At 44.2% G+C, this 20,911-nt stretch overlaps 3 protein-coding genes across 4 annotated transcripts; 2 read left to right on the plus strand and 1 right to left on the minus strand.

Annotated features, from left to right (window-relative positions):
* The first annotated feature begins 1,027 nt into the window (after positions 1 to 1,027).
* Positions 1,028 to 3,155, plus strand: Pgant35A (polypeptide N-acetylgalactosaminyltransferase 35A). The gene has a single exon (XM_001356160.4). The coding sequence runs from the start codon at positions 1,150 to 1,152 to the stop codon at positions 3,004 to 3,006; it is 1,857 nt and encodes a 618-aa protein (XP_001356196.3). The 5' UTR covers positions 1,028 to 1,149; the 3' UTR covers positions 3,007 to 3,155.
* A 988-nt stretch (positions 3,156 to 4,143) lies between these two features.
* Positions 4,144 to 7,838, plus strand: spel1 (DNA mismatch repair protein spel1). The gene is made up of 6 exons (XM_001356159.4): positions 4,144 to 4,301; positions 4,357 to 4,406; positions 4,457 to 5,235; positions 5,291 to 6,375; positions 6,445 to 6,677; positions 6,734 to 7,838. The coding sequence occupies exons 1-6, from the start codon at positions 4,253 to 4,255 to the stop codon at positions 7,280 to 7,282; spliced, it is 2,745 nt and encodes a 914-aa protein (XP_001356195.2). The 5' UTR covers positions 4,144 to 4,252; the 3' UTR covers positions 7,283 to 7,838.
* On the minus strand, positions 7,415 to 20,370 carry Ca-Ma2d (Ca[2+] channel Muscle-specific alpha2/delta subunit). 2 transcript variants are annotated; one of them, XM_001356158.4, is made up of 11 exons: positions 19,532 to 20,370; positions 11,997 to 13,326; positions 11,749 to 11,925; positions 11,613 to 11,690; positions 11,175 to 11,551; positions 10,965 to 11,116; positions 10,392 to 10,897; positions 10,094 to 10,336; positions 9,936 to 10,029; positions 9,441 to 9,865; positions 7,415 to 9,360 (listed from the first exon to the last, which is right to left on the minus strand). In XM_001356158.4, the coding sequence occupies exons 1-11, from the start codon at positions 19,702 to 19,704 to the stop codon at positions 9,250 to 9,252; spliced, it is 3,666 nt and encodes a 1,221-aa protein (XP_001356194.3). In that variant the 5' UTR covers positions 19,705 to 20,370; the 3' UTR covers positions 7,415 to 9,249. The 2 variants fall into 2 exon arrangements, with proteins under 2 accessions (XP_001356194.3, XP_033236484.1); XM_033380593.1 differs by lacking the exon at positions 19,532 to 20,370 and adding an exon at positions 13,410 to 13,518.
* Between the last annotated feature and the right edge of the window lie 541 nt (positions 20,371 to 20,911).

The following is a 20,911-nucleotide window of genomic DNA, read 5'->3' on the forward strand; positions in this document are numbered from 1 at the left end:
CTGGTTGAATTAAACATTGCGATACTGATAAACTAATGAACGCAGCTATTAATCCTACCCGAACGTTTTGTAGCTTAAGCTTACCTACGGTATGGACAATATTAAGCTTTCAAATCCAAAATTGGTGATTTTTTAAACGTTTTTTCGAGTTTTGTACATTAAAAACTTTGAAAAAGTCGAAATAAATTCATATCTTGTGTTCCTGTATTTTTGTTGAATCGGCATATTAATGGGGCGTCGTTTACGGTATGTCAAATTTTGCCTTTTAATTTCGATAAGGTCCTTCCCAAATGACATTTAACCGTTAAGAACGGTTTAGTGTAAAAAAAAATTGTTGGTTTGGAGAAAACGGCTGCTCCCTAACCGTTTAGTGTAACCGGTGTTGCATAGTGTTATCATTGAAAGAAAAATAAAGTTTTTATGTAAATCATGTTTTTCTAGGTCTATTTTGTATAGACCCGATTTAAAAATAGCAATTTGAATTATAGTACCTACAAAATTGTGCACCTTACAGCACATTGTGTGCATTTGCAACTGTTAAATTTCTATGTTCAAAACACCGATATGTCCGACTTATATCGATAAGTCCTATGGAAAATCACTAACCATGCAGGTACTGTAAAATTGTGGTAAAATTTTGGAAAAATATCCCATAATTACCATTTCGAAGACTAGATCTTTTTAGCCCAGAGTCACCATAGGCAGCGTCGTTTTCGGTCATGTACAAACAAATTATACTTTTTTTCCATACGATACAACGAGATTCAGAGATGTAAGATCATTTTAAATAAAATTGACTCAACTTGCAGTCAATGTTATGTCAAATGCTATGTCAAATGCTATGTTATTAGACCGAAATAGCTCTTTTTTGAATCGTGCGTCTAAGATCATAATTTTTAAATTAATTTTCCAGTCTTGCGCTTCAAAAACTTGTCCATTTATTTTTCAAAATCCAGCTAACACCACCATTCTAGACATTTCCAATTTTGTCATACAAAATGAACTATTTTTCCCGGGCTAAGTTTTTAAACATCGATATTATCGATAGCGTTATCGACTTTTTCCCAACCCTAATGCAAATTACCAAACTAATTTATTCACAATGACGAAATAGTGTCCAAAACGGGCTACGTAAACGAATCTCGACCTATGATGCAAATCAAACGACTACTCTGCAAGTCCTGCACCTTGGGCACCATGCTAGTAGCCGCTGTGTGGATCCTGGCCCTCCTACTATACAGCCACAATCTCAATAGCTCCATAAACACTGCTGGCTGGAAGTTCAACAAATCGAATGCTTCTCCCAGAGCCGAGCTTAGCTATCAGGCAAGGGTCACCAGTGGCTGCACTCCCAGCTCTTCCAACACTTCCACAGCAGCCGCAGCGGTTCCTGTGGAGCCGCTGGAGCTCCTGGGAGTGGTGCGAAACAAGCAGGACAAGTACATTCGTGACATTGGATATAAGCATCATGCATTCAATGCCCTGGTATCCAACAACATTGGCCTGTACCGCGAGATTCCGGACACGCGGCACAAGGTCTGCGACAGGAGCGAGACCAGCGAGGCGGAGCAACTGCCTCAAGCCTCGGTCATCATGTGTTTCTACAACGAGCACAAAATGACCCTGATGCGGTCCGTCAGGACAGTCCTAGAGCGCACGCCCAGCTACCTGCTTAAAGAGATTGTCCTCGTCGACGACCATAGCGACCTGCCCGAGCTGGAGTTCCACCTGCATGGCGATCTCCGCGCCCGTCTCAAGTACGATAACTTGAGGTACGTGAAGAACAACAAGCGGGAGGGCCTGATCCGCTCTCGTGTCATTGGCGCAAGAGAGGCCGTCGGAGATGTCCTGGTCTTTCTGGATTCGCACATCGAGGTGAATCGACAGTGGCTGGAACCGCTGCTGCGCCTTATTAAGGCGGAGAACGCGTCCCTCGCCGTTCCAGTCATCGACCTGATCAACGCAGATACCTTCGAGTACACCCCCAGTCCGCTGGTGCGTGGAGGATTTAACTGGGGATTGCACTTCAGGTGGGAGAACCTTCCCGAAGGAACACTCAAGGTGCCCGAGGACTTTCGTGGTCCTTTCCGCTCGCCCACCATGGCCGGCGGCCTGTTTGCCGTAAATCGGTTATACTTCCAGGACATCGGCGAGTACGACATGGCTATGGATATCTGGGGTGGCGAGAACATAGAGATCTCCTTTCGAGTGTGGCAGTGTGGCGGCGCCATTAAGATTGTGCCCTGCTCCAGAGTGGGCCACATCTTTCGGAAACGTCGCCCCTACACCGCTCCAGACGGGGCCAACACCATGCTAAAGAACTCCCTGCGCCTGGCCTACGTCTGGATGGACAAGTACAAGGACTTCTATCTCAAGCACGAGAAGGTTGCCAAGGATTATGACTATGGAGACATTAGCGATCGGCTGCAGCTGCGGGAGCGCCTTCAGTGTCGGGACTTTGAGTGGTACCTGCGAAACGTCTATCCGGAGCTTCATATACCAGGCGAGGAGCCAAAGAAGTCAGCATCTGGTCCCGTTTTCCAACCCTGGCACTCGAGGAAACGTAACTACATTGACTTCTACATGCTCCGGCTGGCGGGGACGGAGCTCTGTGCGTCCGTGATGGCACCCAAGGTGAAAGGATTCTGGAAGAAGGGCAGCTCCCTGCAACTCCAGCCATGCCGACGCACGCCGAACCAACTGTGGTACGAGACAGAAAAGTCGGAGATAATACTGGACAAGCTTCTCTGTCTGGAGGCCTCGGGCGATTCCCAAGTTATTATCAACAAATGCCACGAGATGCTGGGGGACCAGCAGTGGCGGCACACCCGCAACTCCAACAGCCCCGTCTACAATATGGCGAAGGGCACTTGCCTCCGAGCAGCGTCTCCGGCGGTGGGCGCCCTCATAAGTCTGGACCTGTGCTCCAAGACGGGTGGCCTGGGAGGCGCCTGGGACATTGTCCAGCAGAAGAAGGACGTGGATAAGGCGAATAGGGCGCTGTGAGCGGACGGTTTTGCAGGCGCAATACAATATTAGACTGATAACTGTTTAGGTGCAAAGTGTATTATGTTTTGTATTATGTATTATGTATTTTTGCATGAACTTTAATGATAACTATGGAAAATAAAAATCAAATAAAATCGCATTCAACGGACTTCCCATTGCACATTGAGACAGAAGGCTAATATCAGCGGCATAGAAACGAAAGTCATCATAGTACATACCTTGGCTAGGAAATCTGCATTTATGTTTTTGATTTTATTGCACCGCTGAAAGGCTTGCAGTCCTTCAACGTCAGATGTCAGTTAAATGGGCGGGAATCTTTTGCTGGAGTTTGATTGCTTGTAAATGTTGTAAATTTAAAGAATAAGTAAATGGAAAAAATGGATCAGAAAGGTCGGGGTACTTACAATGTCTATAGAAAAATGTTTTGTTCATATTTCTTAGTTTTTTTGTTTGTGTGTATTAATTTGGGCCTTCTAGAATCGGAGAAAACTTAACCAACTTGCCTGTCTTTTCTGGTCCACAACTTTTTTCGTGCAATCTTGTGCCACTTACTAACTATGTTAAATTAATGTAAAAAGTGTATATTAACTAATGTATATTCAATTAATGATGAAAAATTTAAAAAGATTATTTTTTAATGGCTATTGTCTTAAATAAGCAGTAATAGAAGAAATATATAAATAATCATCAAAATCAACAGTAAAAATTGATCGTTATATGGGCGGTAGTGGTGGACGTGATAGGATTGGTTTGAAATCTGTCTCAGTTCTTATATATAGTAATACAATCAACTGTACCTAGTTTTAAGTTTAAGTCTAACATAATTTTTCGAATTTAAGCCAAAAATTCGCCTGCCTGTGCGTTGGAGAGATAAAATTATAATTCCATTTCCAATTGATGGCAAACGTATTGGATTTCCCCAATAGATGAACAATTTTGACTAGTGTATTAAATATGAGTTATAACTTTGTAGGCACTAGGAAAATTGAAATAAAGTTTATTGTATTGGAATTTTTGCTGTTCAGGTTGCGCCTAACAGCACACTCTACATCCACAAACGAGGAACGTGTATAATATAACTTGAATTCGTCAGTATATTTACTGTATATTTTTCAAATGAGACGGTATATTTTGGTATATTTCTGAGGGTCACACTGAATCAGCTGGATTTCGCATTTTTAATAAAAACCGGCGCGAAATTTTGTCATTTGTTTAAACCATAAAGCATAAAACATAAAACACCATGCAAGCCAAAGCAACTGAAAGCCGTCGGGAGCCAACGCTGCACATGGGTAAGTTCAAAGCATTCAAAGAAAACGCAAGTGCTGAAAATTCCTTTTCGTTTAGACACAAATGCGCGTCGCAATTTCATAAAGTACCATGCCAAGCTCGGCGAGGTAAGTCTTGCCCCGATGAGAATCAGAACATTCTAGCTTTTTTTTCACAGAAACCCAGCACCACAGTTCGCTTTTACGATCACTCGGACTGCTATACGGTTAACGGCAGCGATGACTGCGAGCTCGTGGCTAAGATTGTCTACAAGTCCACCGCGTTTATTGGGGCCCTGCTGCCCGACGACAAGGAGACTCTGCAGTTCGTGGCCCTGTCAAAGGGTAACTTTGAGATGGCAGTGCGGGAGCTGCTCCTGGTGAGGAATTTGCGCGTTGAGGTCTACGTGAAGCGTAATGAATGGCAGCTGGAGTACCGCGGGTCTCCGGGCAATCTGCTACAGTTCGAGGACATCTTGTTTGCCAACAAGGAGGTCTTAGTGGGCAACAACATGATCTCACTTCAGGTCAAACTCGAGGGTGGCGCCCAGCGACGCGTGGGTGTAGCCAGTGTGGAGCAGAATGATTGTCAGTTCCAATTGCTCGAGTTTCTAGACGATGACTTCTTTACGGAGCTGGAGGCTACTGTTGTCCTCTTGGGGCCGAAGGAGTGTTTACTACCCTCGGTAGAAGGAGAATATGTGCCAGTCAAAGCTTTGCTGGAGCGGAATGGTGTGATGATTACTGTGCCCAAGAAGAGCAGCGCCAACGATCTCTTGCAGGACCTGAATCGTTTGTTGCGATTCGCCAAAGGTCAGCAAGAGGATGCCACCGGGCTGAAGGAGCTGCAAATGCTGCTGGCTTCGGAATCCCTAAAGGTGGCCATAAAGTACTTGGACTTGGTCAACGACGCTGGCAACTTGGGACACTACGAAATCAAGCAACTAGATCTAAAGCGGTGGGTATATGAAACGCGTCCGCAAACACTTTCAATAAAATGAGTTTTATTCCAGATTTGTCCATTTGGACTCGGCTGCTGTAGGTGCCTTAAACATTATGCCCAAGCCGGGGACTCATCCGTCCATGCCCTCGTATCGCTGGCAAAGCATTTTGGGTGTCCTGGATCACTGCAGAACTCCACAGGGCCACCGACTCATGGGAAAGTGGGTGAAACAACCACTGCGTAGCCAGGAGATTCTAAACGACCGTCATAACATCGTTGAGTGTCTTTTGGAGTCGTCAGATACCCTCGAGAGCCTTAGCTTAGATTATCTAAAGCGCATTCCAGACATTCTGATGCTGACGAAGAAGTTGATGCGTCGCAAAGCCACGTTGCAGGACCTGTTTCGCATCTATCAGGTCATATTACGAACTCCCAAGATTGTGCAGGTTCTGCTTAGTCTTGAGAACTCGACGGTCGAGAGTGTGATTTGCTCTCCCTTTAAAAGCTTCCTAGAGGATCTAACCGGGCTCAAGCAGATGGTCGAGCAAGTAGTCGACTTTGAGGCAATCGAAAGGGGAGAGTACCTGGTCAAATCCTCCTTCGACAGCCGCCTGATGGAGCTCCAGCAGACGATGAATGAGTTGTACGACAAAATGGAGCGCCTGAAGTCCAAATGCAACGATGAACTGGATCTGGACAGCAAGCAGATCAAGCTGGAGAATGTGGCCAAGTTGGGATACCATTTCCGTACAACCCTGAAGGATGACTCTGTGCTTCGCAAGAATAAAAACTATCGCATCGTAGACGTGATCAAGGGCGGTGTGCGCTTCACCTCCGACAAACTGGAGGGCTATGCCGATGAGTTTGCCAGCTGTCACAGTCGCTACGAGGAACAGCAACTATCGATCGTTGAGGAGATCATACAGGTCGCTGTAGGCTACGCTGCTCCATTGACCTCTCTTAACAATGAACTGGCCCAGCTGGACTGTTTGGTCAGCTTCGCCATCGCCGCCCGCAGTGCTCCCACTCCCTATGTCCGTCCCAACATGCTAGCAGAAGGAGCTGGGAAACTGGTTCTGACGGATGTGCGTCATCCCTGCCTGGAGCTGCAAGAACATGTTAGCTTCATAGCCAACAGTGTTTACTTCAAGAAGGGTGAGCTCAATATCAAAGTTATAAACCTATGAGGAAACATTTGAATGCGTCTGATATGCATCTGTTTAGACAAATGCAACATGTTCATCATCACGGGCCCCAACATGGGCGGAAAGAGCACATACATACGCTCAGTTGGGACTGCCGTACTGATGGCCCATGTTGGTGCCTTTGTGCCTTGCGGCATGGCCACCATCAGTATGGTGGATTCAATTCTGGGTCGTGTGGGAGCCAGCGACAATATTATAAAGGGCTTAAGTACTTTCATGGTGGAGATGATTGAGACTTCGGGTATTATAAGGGTAAGTGCATGAGAGCTTCTTTTTATGTGAGATGTTAAAGGTCTCTTTCTCCCCAGACTGCTACTGACAAGTCTTTGGTCATTATCGACGAGTTGGGACGCGGAACATCGACCTACGAGGGATGTGGGATTGCCTGGTCAATTGCCGAGCATTTGGCCAAGGAAACCAAATGCTTCACGCTCTTCGCCACCCACTTCCATGAGATTACCAAGCTGGCCGAGACTTTGCCAACAGTAAAAAACTGTCACATGGCTGCGTTGGCCGACGCCGACAACTTTACGCTGCTCTACCAGGTACGTCCTGGTGTGATGGAGAAGAGCTTTGGGATTCAGGTGGCCCGTCTCGCAAACTTCCCCGAGGATGTGGTGCAGAATGCCCAGGAGGTATACAATGAGTTTGAGGACGAGCATGCAGACAAAAAGAACCAGGAAGACAAGGCATTGCTTGAGAAGATTCAGGTCGCCATTCAGCAGCTCTCGACGGCTGGCAACAATACGGAAATAAATGTAGAGGACCTTACTCAGCTGGTCACACAGTTTACGCAGGACATCAAGCAACTAGACAGCGACTACTTCAAGTCTGTTTTGGCCTCCACCGAGGTTTAGGTATTGAAGGTTGTCTAAGATTCAGCTAAGATTTAGCGATGTAGCAGTATTACTTTGGATTTTGGAATACAGTGCAGGAATACCAATTCCATAAGTTCACATCCCATTTCATTATTTAAACATGTATTGGTCTTTTTATTTACTTAATAGTTGTAGGTTCTTTTTCCTTCATATTTTTCTTGGTTTGTGTACATCTTTTTTTTTGTCAGTTTTAAACCGCTTTTTGTTTTAAACATCAAAAGTTCGAATTCGCACGAACGTCTATGCATTTATATTGCTAAGGAAATTTAAAATTGTTTATCATTTTCAGTTTCAGTGGACATTTCTTGTACAATGTGTATACGTGTCGAATTTCAAAAGGTAGTAATTAATAAGAGCGATAAACTCAAAGAGATGAATACTCGTATTACAATATGTGTTCTTTATGAATTTGCAGCAAATCCACGTATACCGTTATAAGTAGATTTAGTTTCGTAATAGTTTTATACATTTTACAACGTTTAAACACTCCAAAAAATAAATATTGTATTAGCAATTTGGTTGGTTTAAAAAATTACATTTAATAGTTAACTGTTTACTTTTCAATTATCCTTACTCCTCACTGTCGGCTCCTCCTCAGCACCGCTTCGGGGACGCGTCCCCCATTTTGATTTCATTCACTTGAAAATAATCTTAATTTAAATTGTTTTTTTTTTCGTTTAACACTCGTCTACTTTTGTTTTCAGTTTTCAATGCATAAATTCATAAAGTTCATAAAATGTTTCCACATTCGAAATACGATACAAAGGCAATTAGGTTTTGGTATTCAATTTGGGATTCGTTTTGGTTTTTGTTTCTCTCCTTTTGTGTGTAACTGTTGCTAAGATTTTTGACTAAGTGAGAGGCCAGAAAAGAACAATGAAGAAACTTATCATCAATGATTGAGGGAAGGGAACAAGTATTGCATACTCGTACTGTTCAGGTGGTCTTATTCGGGTGTTATCAATCTGTGCGCTCTTTCATTGTTAATTCTGCTCGTTACAAAATAGGGTAAATTTAATAAAATACACAATACGGTACAAAAAACTGGGAAACATGTTGCCATGTAAACGTTAAATATAGTACATATTTGTAATTAATTAACACATTTGTGTATAAATCCATTTTGATTGTAAACAAAAAGCTAACCAATTTCGGTCTTTTTCGGTTGGGGCAAAAGGGACGAAATATTTATAATATTCTTAAGGGTGAGTGTTTATGGGGTTCGTGTGACTTCTCATTAATATTTTTTCACTTGTTATATTATGTATTTTCATAAATTTGTATCTTTATAAAAATCAACTAAGTTTTATAAAATTACAAAAATAATTGTCGTTAGAATTATTTTCGTTTGCTTACATAATTGGTTTCCGTCTCTTATTTTTGGTTTTGTTTTTTTTGTTTTGTTAATATTTGGCATGGGTTGTACCATAATAAACTATCAAAATAGTCAATGAAACGTGGGTCTTTAGCTAGAGGCGTTATGTATATAAAAACTTAACCTGCTAACATTCTATGAAACTGACGGTCGAGGGCACTAGGGCACCCGAAACTTATCGTTTCCGGGTCTTGCGGTTTTTCTTTTTATATTTAATTTATGCTTTGTATAGTTGGATTTACAATTTAGCCTCGCTTCCAGCATTCTCCATCAATATATCAATACATCTATAAAGTAAGACCAGTTTCTTAACCTTTGGCGTCGTTTGTAAGTCTAAAAGTTGAAATTGCTTTCGCTAAAAGTGGTTTAGTTCCAAAGATTGTGCCAGTTTTGGTTTGGTTTGCTTGTTAAACATTCGACTAGAATTGGACTACAGAATAGTTTACAATCTATAGGAAACGAAAAGTATATATATATATGTGTGTAATTATAATCAACAAATCTATCAACGTCGTTCGCATACTCGTATAGTACATAATTGTATATAGTTGTGTGTATATACTAGTATAATCTAACGCATAAAGCAGCGCGTCAAGTAAAACATCAAAATTATGGTCAGCGGCAGCAGCTGGAGCGTCAGACCCAGCCGCGAGGCATTGCCGCAATAGGTGTACAGTTCCTCCTAAGGACGAGGGACAGATGAGTATCAGAAAGTTAGAAAGTTAGGACAACTATTAAGAGTTTTTTTTAAAATGCACTTACATCCTCGTGTTCTGTGTAGCACTCTTCGATGCGTCGCCTCTCGTAGAAACTCATATTGAGCTTGTAGCAGGGAAACTCCTTGCTGTACTCCAGTATCGGCTGAGGCTCGGTTGTGAGACGGACACTTCGCGACGGCATCAAGACTTTGACCACGACCAGCAGCAGGTTAGAGTTGGGTATCTTCTTGACGAGAAACGGGCGGGTAGATGGGACCTCAACGAAGTCGTTGATGCCTATCAGGGCAGCGGGCTGGAGGGCATAGAGCGTGGACCGCATGTCGCAGGGATGGTAGATGGGATCCGGTTCAGGTTCCTGGAACAAGGCATTCTCATCATCGCTGTCTTCTTTGGGCTTGGCAGCCGAGGCTGAATTACTCTCCCCCACGGCTACGTATTCGTCCTCAATTTCGTCCGTGTATTCCATGACTGCAATATATATAAGTATATATATAATGCTTTTTGGGGATGCAAGAAATCCAACGATTTAATCACTTACAGGGTGCTCCATCCACCCACCATTGGATCCTCTGGTATTGAAAGAAGATCCGGGCCACCAGCCACTTCCATCCCAGACTCAGCAGGCGCAGGGGCTGTGTGGAAATGAACGAACGAAATTGTTAAGCGAATCGCACAGAGCCATCCACTACGACATACATGCAGCAAGCTGTGTCCATCGCTGTTTGTCTTTGGCTCCTCCTTGCACTGCACCTGGTAGTCGTACACCTCGATGGCCTGGAAGATGCCCTTCTCCACCATGGCAGCCATGACGTCGCCATGGAATTCGCCAAAGAATTTACCCGTGGTGTTCATATTCTGTCCAATCACAATGTAGGCGTTATTGTCGATGACCACACAGTCCACATCGTCGTCGGTGCAGATGGGCAGGCAATGGTTGCACTATAAAAAAAGGTAATTACAATTATAGCACTTTTCAGGGCTTGCCTTGACTTACATTATCTACGGCGGTGATGCTGAAGAATCGCTCCCACATGCGGGTGTGGGAGAACTGAAAGCCCACGACGCACGCGGGTGCCTCCTTGCCACCATCTCGCGGGAAGATGGCATGCGAGGCGGTCACCTTGAGGTCGCTATCCTCCATTGGATCGTTGTAGTGCTTCACGGAGTACACGAAGCTCTCCGTACGATCCTCGTGATGTTGCAGAATTGCGCTTTTGTACCAGGTCTCGTCGATGGCCGTAGTATGGTAGTCGCCGAACTCCCGATCCGTGTCCACCTCGACCTCTCCAAAGATGAATTGCCAGCGGGTAAGCCCACTCATTGTGGCCACGAATCGCAGCGTGGCCCCGAAGCGTGTGATCAGTTGGCGCTCCTCCTCGTTCTCAAACTTCCACTCGCCATAGCTGTAGTTTGTCACCTTGGCGTCGAAGATGAGCAGGTGGACCAGCTCCTTGTTGCAATAGTAGGCATCGTCGCCGAGGGTCTTGCGGCCGCAGTTCACTGTTGATGGGCACTTTCTGGGTAAGATAGATGGCTGGGGATTGAGGTAGGTGGAAGGAATACATACAATCATCTTTGTCATCCCAATCCGACTCATCCTCTGCATATTGCTCCGCCCATTTCCAGTCGTCCTTGACCATCTTGCCCAGAAACTCACGCAACTCCGCTTCCGGCGTCTTGAACTCGTGGCCCTCTAAATAGTGATACTTGCAGTAGACCCTATGGGAAAGCATACATATATTGTATTCTAGTGAGGAATGGGGCTTCTGCTACCCACCAGTCTGGATGGACTTTCCAGTTCTCCCCAATGAAGAAGTCTGATATATTGACCTTCATGTGAATGTTCTTGAGCACCTCTTCGCCGACCTTGATCCACGTCTTTCCATACTCGCTGGGCATCACAATGCCCAATGTGAATGGCGTGTTGGGCAGGGGGGCAAAGAAGTAGTCCTGCATCTCCTCCGACACGCGTCGCATCTTGTCGTAGTGGAATTTCACCGAGATGTCCTTGAACTCCTTGGCCTCATGGCGCACCATGGCGCTGCGTATCTTCAGGATCGATTCACCTGGCTCGCGTGGACTCTGATCCTCGAAGAGATGCTCGACTTCGGTGAAGTCGATGCTGTTGTAGTTGGGATTCATCTTGCCATTAGTCTGCAAGGCGCAGAGAAGATATTAGGATTCGCACCGTTTGAAATTGATAGCCCACACTCACCCCAAGGGGTCGCAGGTCGGGATGCAGGAGAACATACCCGTTGTTGGACACCACAAAGGAGTACCCATTGACGCCCAGCTAAAAAGGATGGGGTTGTGCATTAGGACAAGCAGACTGGCATATATCGAGGACTCACCTTGTAGGGAAGCGTCAGCTTGTCTATGTCCTCCACGGGCACGTCTGTTCCTGCCACGCCCAACAGACGCGCCCTTCGATTGGTGCTGTTCTCGTGGCGATAGAATCGGTCGAAGGCGGGCACTCCAACCGCTATCATGAGGCGTGGCCGTCGATCATCCGAGGTCTTTGGATCATACTAAGGGCACCACAAAAGGAGAGATTCGAGCTTATGTTTTATAGGAAAGGCTAGGGTTCCTGGTCGCTCACCGTCTTGTCCGTGAAGGCGTGTGTCCAGGTGGGCGGATGCTGTTCATTTTGCAGCACCAAGGGCGTGGCTATGACATCCACGTACTTGAGCACCTCCTCGTGCACCTCGTCCAGGGACTGGACATGCGAATAGTAGCCGCGATTTAGGCAAGCCATCCACTGGATCTCGCGTACCTTCGTGACCTCCTTGCCCAGAAGGTACGTGAATATCCGGACGTTCATTTTGGAGGTGCCATTCTCGCCATTCCCCCAGTTGTACTTCTGGAAAACATCGGTGGTGTTGCCGGCCACGCCGTCGGTGACCAGCATGATGGCCTGATTGCAGGTGGAGGTCGCGTTGCAGTGTCGCTTCTCGTAATAGGTGCGCAGCAGTTGGAAGGCCTTTTCGTAGGCGAGTGTGAGGTTGGCGTAGCCCTCCGGGTCCGGCAAATTGGCGATGGCTTCGTTGAAGACTTCGATGTTCTCGGGCGTGGCCTGCACGAGGGCTCCGTTGAAGCAGGGTATAATGTCGTCGACGCCGGCGGAGTAGTTGAAGATGGTAAAGAAGTCGTTGTTGGAGAAGGTGTCGAGGATGCTGCGGATAGTGAACTTGGCCACGTGATGCCGGAAGCCAGTCATCGAGCCGGAGTGGTCCAGCAGGATGACAATGTCCTTCGAGCACGTAGCCGTCTCAATGTACCAGGATCGCTTGCGACAGTCGTAGATGTCGGCGTCCAGTCGATTGGGTCGCGGATCCGTCCATTGAGAGGCGGGATAGTGACGCAGTATGCCCGTGTCGGAGCCAAAGTACTGCCAGGAGAGGGCCGGATCGGATTGATAGTTCTGCCGGAAGACCTCGTCCAGCTGCTCAGACCACATGATGGTCTTCAGCACGCGCTTCGACCGATCCCAAACGTTGGAGGGCACATGCACCGAGCTGTGCTCCGTGTCCACGGGCGTGTTGTAGAAGTGCGTGTCCGGATTGAGTTCCATCTCTCGGTACATCCACGCAAACTCGGCCTGATTCTCCTCCAACTCCTCGGAGCTGTTCCCGTTGAACGTCGAGTACTTGCTGGAGAAGTAGGTGTAGTTGGCCTCGGCGTAGGTGAGGTTGAACTCGAAGTTCTCATTGACGCTCTCCGCCTTCTCCTGGATGCAGCGCACGGCGTCCATTTTGCGGGCCAGCATCTTGCCCACATTGGCCGTAATTGACTTGATCAGCTCGGTGCCGTTCTTCAGCTCTACACGGGCATTGTACTCCTTGTACTTCTCCTTGATCTCCTGCGATTTGGTGATTTTCTGGGCCAGCAGGAACAGCTCGTCCCCAAATTGTGTAGCCCACTTGCCCACGCTGAAACGAAACGAACAGAGGAGACCCTGTTAGAAAATCTGGCCACTCTGCAGAGTCTACAAAAAGTCGCAAATGTCAACCACCTGTCCGAGCTCCACTAATTCAATTAGCTCACATGCTCGTGGGGGGTTCGTGAAGGGGAGCTGTGGCAGGGCGAGATGTTTTGTGGAAGAAGCAAGGTGTATTCTCAGGGAAAGGTACTTAATGGTGGTGACAGCCCGGCCACCCATCCAGCCAGCGACGGCGACGCCAGCGTTTTCACCACAATCAGCTGTGAATGGCCTATGCCAGTGTGTGTCTGTGGTGAGAGATCAACAAGTGCCTGCGCGCGCACATTCTCTCATTTGTACTACTTTCTCTTAGTTACACTAACACATGCTCTCTCTTAACATACAGTGTGTTCTGTTCTATTCTAAGATTCAATAAGTTCGGGCCACCAATAAGCAAAGAATTAACTTATTATTAATAAATGTTTGTTACGAGTTCCACAAGTGCTAGGAACTATTAGCGGAGAAATAATCACGATTCAAGTTTTGAATCAACATTTATTTTGAAAAAGAGGTAATTGCTTAAGAGATATTTTTTTTGATACCAAAATCAGTAATGGATATTTCCAATCATAAAATAACATGATTAAATAACAATTCTTAAGTACTTTGGTACTGAAATACTGTTATATGTACTATAGCACATCTCAATCAAATTACTTTCTTAAGGAGAGTTACTTGATCTCTCAAAATAAAACAATCACTTTGGGTGAATCGCCTCATTCATCTAATAAGCAAAACTGTTCCTCCAATCTAATCTGCCATTTGCTGAGAATCACTTCCGTCGAATGATATCAATCATGAAAAATAAAAATACATAATAATTAAAATAGGTTACAATGGGGCACTCATTGGCCTAGATTTTCTTCAAGTGTAAGTTCAGCAATTATTATAAACATTTGATGGATTGGGGGCCTGCGCATGACTGCACTATACTATGTGATCTCTCTCTTGCTCTCCATTTGTACGGGAGGGGCGCTCTTGTTGGGGAATTGATGGTGCGACCGCTGCCGGCGGCGCTGCTTCGCCATTTTCATTTCACTTCTGTCGCCGACGCGACGTTGCCTTTGACACAGTTATTCCGCCCCGCACATGCACACGCACCCTCGAAAACGTTTGTCGTCCGTTTCTAGTGGGAAATGGATGATACCTCTCCGGGTTTTATTGCGTTCTGGAATTGTTCAATTAATTTGGCCACATCGCTTGGTGTGCGGCCGTACTCGTACATATCTTGTTTGTCATTGTTTTAGATGGCTCTTATTATCTACGTCAAACAACAACACACATGGCACAGTTTTCAACTGGTGCTCTCTGGTGCGGCAACTACTTATCAGACCACGTCCGCCTAGGAGCACAGTCGAATAAACGAATCAGCAAGTTACATACAAGTACAGCAGTGGTCTAAAGCGGGGTACTATACCCACGGATTTCCCAACATTATTCAAACGAGTGTAAAGTATTTTTCCATTGGGATCAATTTATATTTGTCGTGTTCCCATTCGAAGGCAAAAGACTCAAGTCATGCCCAACTTAGAGATGAACAGCTGAAAAATCGGATTATTATTATATGAAGAATGAGCAACAACTCATGTCATGAATCCTGACTCAGGATAAACGGTGGAATGAATTAGCATTATACAGTACAGTCCTGTTATAACGAAACTCAAGGGACCGACGATTTTACGTCGTTATACCCGGAAGACGCTCTAACCGAAAGGAGAAAAAAACGAGGGGGAACGTTGTGAGTTGCTGCGGACACCGCAACTCTACAGTTATACCCGATACTAAGTCAGTATGGCTCTCCTCCGGCAGACGCCGCTAATATTAAACGACACGACAAAGAGTGCGTGCGAGAGAGACAGAAAATCAGTCTGAGCGTGACGTCACGCGCTGCGTAGCCACTGCAAATTGATTTGTTTCCTTTGGCTATAAAAATGATCTGATCTGATTCAGATTCAGCAATCTGATAGATATGGTCGTTATCTATGATTCTGCGTTTTTAGTTTTCTCAAATCTGCAATATTGTGGATGCAACAGATTTTCGTCCTTTGTGTGGGCGGAAGGGGGTGGGGCGAAATTTTGAGATAAAGGTTTTATAGTGAGATCTAACAGAAGTGCGGATACCAAATTTGGTTACTCTAGCTTTAATAGTCTCTGAGATTTGTGAATATCCCCAGATTTGCATCCTTTGCGGGGGCGGAAGGGGGTGTGGCGAAATTTTGAAACAAACTCGTCTCGGTCCGATATATTAGGAGTGTGGATACCAAATTTGGTTGCTCTAGCTTTTATAGTCTCTGAGATCTAGGCGCTAATGTTTTACTCTAAGCAGAGCCGCCTATGCTACGTGTGTGTTAGAGAGAGACAGGGCGAGAAAAAATGAAATTGTTTTCTTGATGCTGGCTATAATAGTAATACGATCTAATTCAGATTCTGCAGTCTAAAAGATATGGTCATTCTCTACGATTCTGCGTTTTTTGTTTTCTCGTATCTTTAAAATTGTGGATGCCACACATTTTCGCCCTTTGTGGGGGCGGAAGTGGGCGGGGCAAAGTTTTGAAATATTTTTGGAGCAGTGACATATCACAGAAGTCTGGATCCAAAACATCGTTGCTCTAGCTTTTATAGTCTTTGAGCATTAGGCGCTGAAGGGGACGGACAGACGGACAGACGGACGGACGGACAGACAGACAGGGCTCAATCGACTCGGCTATTGATGCTGATCAAGAATATATATACTTTATAGGGTCGGAAACGATTCCTTCTGGACGTTACACACATCCACTTTTACCACAAATCTAATATACCCCAATACTCATTTTGAGTATCGGGTATAATTAGTTTTTCTTTATTTTATGGTTGCCATATTCGTAATAGGTTTTTAAATAGAACAAATTAATTTTGTAACAAAAAAAAAAAAACAAGCTGTTTGTCGCTTAAAGCGGAGTACTAAGTGAAGGCCCTTTCATATAAGTTTGTATAGGGACCAACCAAGTCATCGAATATTCGTCGCTATGTCCGGACGGACGCTATAAGCAGAGTCGTTATAACCGGACTCTACTGTATAAATCATAAGTTTACACATACGAAGACTGAGTATCGGGTATACACGTAGAGCCGCGGCCCTTGCCTCATCTCTCAACGTACAAATTCGGTTTAATTGAATTGCAGTGAGATATATGGTCCGAAATATTCGAATTTATAATGCTTTGAAATGATATGATCAGAAAGAGTTACGGAAATCCCTAGACGAAGCTTCCACTGGGAGGAGCGTATTAGTAGTATTGTGTCCTACTAAAGAGATTTCACTGCTGATGGAATTATATTGTGGGCAGGTCGGATAGCAAAACGTGCGCATTTTCTTTTTGCGGCATTGCCAAACACATTTTTAACATTGTTTTACATTTTAGATTGATTTTTTATTACTGCTCCCTAGCGGTACAGATGGCCATATTCTATTAATGTTGGCATTGCGGCAAAAGCCCCGCCTCTCCTTTAAATATTCTGTGTAATGGAAACATTAAATCTTTTTGGGTTCTCTCTCCTTCTCCAGGCCATCATTTTGTGGCTATTAAGTTGCGCTAATTTGGTTCGAAAAACTAATTTTTTTGCCCATAAATATTTGATTATTAATGCGCCTTTGATGTAGGCTGCTAATTGGACTTTTACTTAATTCTAAATTGAGTGGCCTTGCGACAGTTTTATGAGTCAGTCGCTTAGCTGTTTGCCGATCTTTGTTGAGTTTTTTCTTTCTCGATTGTGCTCTAAGGAAATTCACATAAATACAAATATATATTCGATATCAAATATAATAACTGAACATTTATTTATAATTTTCTGTTGAATGTTTGCTCAATAATTTTGCATAAGCGTGATTCTTTGACGTACATATATACATATGTACTCTTAAAAAAGTAATACTCCAACCATCTGCTATATAAAACTTTTGGACTTTTGGAAAATACCATACAAATAGGAATGTCTATTAATAAACGATTAAATTGAAAAGCGTAGATGTAAAATGTCGGAGAGAAAGGGAGAGACGTTATTGCTGGATTCATTGAAGTCTTAAAAGTAAACAGTTTCACGCTTTAGGAGTGTTCGAGTTACAGAAAACTGAACAAATAATAAACATTTCATTGAGCACCCCTTTTCCTATAAGGTATACCTGAAAAGTACGTAAATTTGACAAATTTCATTAACTACGTTTTAGTGTTCGGTAGTCCTTTAGGTCCTACTGTGCAAATACCCACTACTATCCCCACTTACTAGATTCTAAAAGTTAAATACAAAATAATGCTCTTCTTTATCATATTCTATTAACTTGCATAATTGGATTTTGGAATCAATGTGCATACAACTTGTATTTTATTCAATGTGTGTACATATTTTCTTTATTTAATTAAAATTATGAAGTTATTACGAACATTTGCCATGGGAGCAAAAAAAACAAATAATCCTACAAAAATGTCCAGCCAAGCCGTCTAGTTACTTAAATTAATTGCAGAACTTTCGGCATGATGTTTAGCGGTCCCAACAAATGTCCAATAAAATATTCATTAGCCGTAAATAGGCGTCGCTGGTTCTACAGCTCTACCGTTCTACCTGTTTGCGTCGTTCCCCAAGTCAGCATGTCAGACAAATAATTTCTTTATGTGACTTTATGAAAAGTTGGGGCCCAAAACAAAATGCGAAGCGTCTCGACCCCCAAGCAGCCATCTCGGCGACCCAAAGTGAGACGGAGGGAATGAGTAGAAGTGGGAAAAAATGCTGACGCACACATTCACGGAGAATGAAGAAAAAAAATGCTCGAAACAAAAGACAAAATGCTTAAACACGCAATGCGAAATGACCGAATGAAGGTGCGTGGGGTTCGACTCTAAAAATACCCCGTGGGAAATCTAGTGGTCATAAAACTGAAAAGTCATGAAGCAAAGATGTGATTAAATATTTATTTGCCATTTGTTAGGACTTCCATCAAAATTCATGTTGGAATTGCAGGTTGCGGAAGTCCATGAAGGCTTTGACGTAAGGCTTTGGTTATTGTTATTTGATTTTTTTTTTCACAGCTCAGTTTGCTACAAAACTAATTAACTCACAAGAGACTTAAAACTTAAGTTCGATCACAAGCCATCGAGGAAATGTTGCACATACATATCATTTTGGTAGATTGCCAAAGGATGCCGTTTCGGGAATAAATATCTGAGTGAATGTTTTAGCGATTGGAGCTGAAGATTCACTACAAGTAAACAGTATTTTCTTTAAAAAAATGTCTGGATAAGAAAAGTCTAAATGTGTGTATGTGCTTATATCCATAGAGCGTTGGATGTTTAAGACTCAAACTGAATGATGTTCACACATGAATTGAATGCATTAAACAATCAATATATTTCCATTGAATCCTAAATCCTATAAAGTCAATAGTCAATCATGAAGTGAATGCTAATTTCAATGTTAGACTAATTTTAATGTAGGTTGCAATGAAAGCCCGAAATAATTTGAAGTAAAAGCCAATTGCCATGAACTATATAATCAGTTGACAGGAAACAGTTGCAAATACTGAGTTTTGAGATAAGCGGATTTTATATCAATTAAAGTCCGTTGAAAGCGGACGACAATAGACCGTGAACCGTGAGATTTTACTCTAGCATTGACCAGGATTTTGTCTGTTGCTGTCTAATTTATGTAAAATTACTCAGCGGTTTAAGGTACAAGGTACATTATTGTGAAATTGATGAGAAAATAATCTGTGAAAATAAGCTGATAATATTCGATATACGGGCACCCACAGCCCAGCCCAATAAGCCCACTTAATGCCTACAGGGAATTTCCGTGAAGAAGGAGCACGAGGGAACTGGCGGCTGCCAAACAAAATTAGCATAAAATGTACGAAAAATTAACGAGCGACATCGAAAACGAGACGAAGACGGCCACAGGGACCGGCAGGGGCAGGAGCACGAGTACGAGCAGGAGTAGGGCTGTAAGGGGAATACGAGCAACATCAGTGACAGAGACGATGATGATAGGAACACGCCCCTTAATTGACTTGTTTTCAAGAGCCCCTACAAGGGATACGCGCGGGTATGCGTGTCGAACATGTCGAACTGCTCGTTCGAGTATCTATGCCGGCCAGGACAGCCCCCTTTTGAGGGAAAACTTACGCTTCATCTGCAGCCGAGGCCTGCACCAAGATGGACGAGGATGAGGTGGAACCGCCGCCATACGGCGTCACTGGCGGCCCGCAAATCAGCAACAACAACAGCGGTTGGGAGACGAGAAATGCGGTCAAAATGACAGCAAAATGTGTCATCAACTTTTCGCATAAACCAAACATTTTTCTCGCATTTTCCTTGTTGTTGCGCTACGACGATTCTTGCTGGGATTGGGATTGGGTATGGATCTGGACACTATGGCATCGACAGGGCGCTCCTCGCAACCGCACCGCACCGCACTTTAAGCAGAGCAGAGCGAGAACCCCTCAAAATTGATATACAATTTTGGGTGGAGTCGCAGCGCTGACAGCGACAGCGACGCCAGCAGCGACGGGATTTTCTTTCTTGGTTTTATTTTCGCTCTATATTTTCACCACAAACCGAACGACCGACGACACACTGGGCGTATGCGTAATGCAAATAATAATAACAATAACCGTGGTTATTGCGTACACCCGTAGGCCACGTAAACACTGCAGAAAATATAACTTTTAATTTCTGCTCGGCAAGGTGGACAAGATGTGATTCTCGTAATTTATTTTCGTATTTTAGTTTTCTTCAGCTGTGCGTAGAAATTTTCTATATATAAACGCTTGCTCTTAGTGCGGGGCTCCGAACGCTTTTTGATTACACATATGGAGCACACTGTCAGTGCCTGCGTGTGTATGGGTGTGTACGTGTGAACGGGTGTGTGTGTGTGTGGGGCCCGAGTCGGAGGCTTCCGGGTATTCCGAGCCACGAACCGCCGACGTTGAAGAGCTGCGAATGACTGAAAATGTGGAAATTCCTTGTGAAAGCGAGAAGCGTAAAATCTCTTTTTGGTCTCTCTTCTGTGTGGCGCTCTTTGGTGTCCTATTTTTAGTCGCTCTCCTCGGTCGCTCGACCGCTCGACCGTTCTGCCGTGTTTACATTTTGCCGCCGCCCGCTTTTCCGGAACAGCTGTTCCCGTTGGCTTTTCCTTTATCTATTGATTTTGCCACGAGGGAATTCGTCGAATTTTCCTCGCGTTCCCTTTTGTGCCGCATATTCACAACAGAGAGAAGGAGCGCCTTTCCCCGTTTCTTATTTTTGTAAGAGATATCTGTGGAAGAGAATTGCAAGAGTCTCATGTGGCTGAGTTTTGACAATTGTTCGGAATTGTGCTTGGAAATATCATTAATCATTACTCAGATGACTGTCGAAATTTTTCTTTTATGGTTATATTGTTTATAAGTATACATATATATGGAAGTAGTCATTCCGTTAATGGTTGAGAAATCCCTCTAAAAAAGATCCAGCTGTGGGACTCGATCAGAAGATTGATCAGAAGTCTATTATATTATTGGCTCA

Source organism: Drosophila pseudoobscura, chromosome 4 (genome assembly GCF_009870125.1).
Source record: "Drosophila pseudoobscura strain MV-25-SWS-2005 chromosome 4, UCI_Dpse_MV25, whole genome shotgun sequence".
NCBI lineage: Eukaryota > Metazoa > Arthropoda > Insecta > Diptera > Drosophilidae > Drosophila > Drosophila pseudoobscura.

Bases quoted from the DNA above. Each gene is read 5' to 3' on its own strand.
- Pgant35A (XM_001356160.4), top strand. From the start codon at position 1,150: ATGATGCAAATCAAACGACTACTCTGCAAGTCCTGCACCTTGGGCACC.
- spel1 (XM_001356159.4), top strand. From the start codon at position 4,253: ATGCAAGCCAAAGCAACTGAAAGCCGTCGGGAGCCAACGCTGCACATG. The intron at 5,236-5,290 runs GTGGGTATATGA...GTTTTATTCCAG, and splicing joins AAGCAACTAGATCTAAAGCG to ATTTGTCCATTTGGACTCGG. The intron at 6,376-6,444 runs GTGAGCTCAATA...GCATCTGTTTAG, and splicing joins CAGTGTTTACTTCAAGAAGG to ACAAATGCAACATGTTCATC.
- Ca-Ma2d (XM_001356158.4), bottom strand. From the start codon at position 19,704: ATGTTTGGTTTATGCGAAAAGTTGATGACACATTTTGCTGTCATTTTG. The intron at 11,691-11,748 runs GTGAGTCCTCGA...CATCCTTTTTAG, and splicing joins AGCTGACGCTTCCCTACAAG to CTGGGCGTCAATGGGTACTC. The intron at 11,117-11,174 runs GTGGGTAGCAGA...GCTTTCCCATAG, and splicing joins TGGAAAGTCCATCCAGACTG to GGTCTACTGCAAGTATCACT.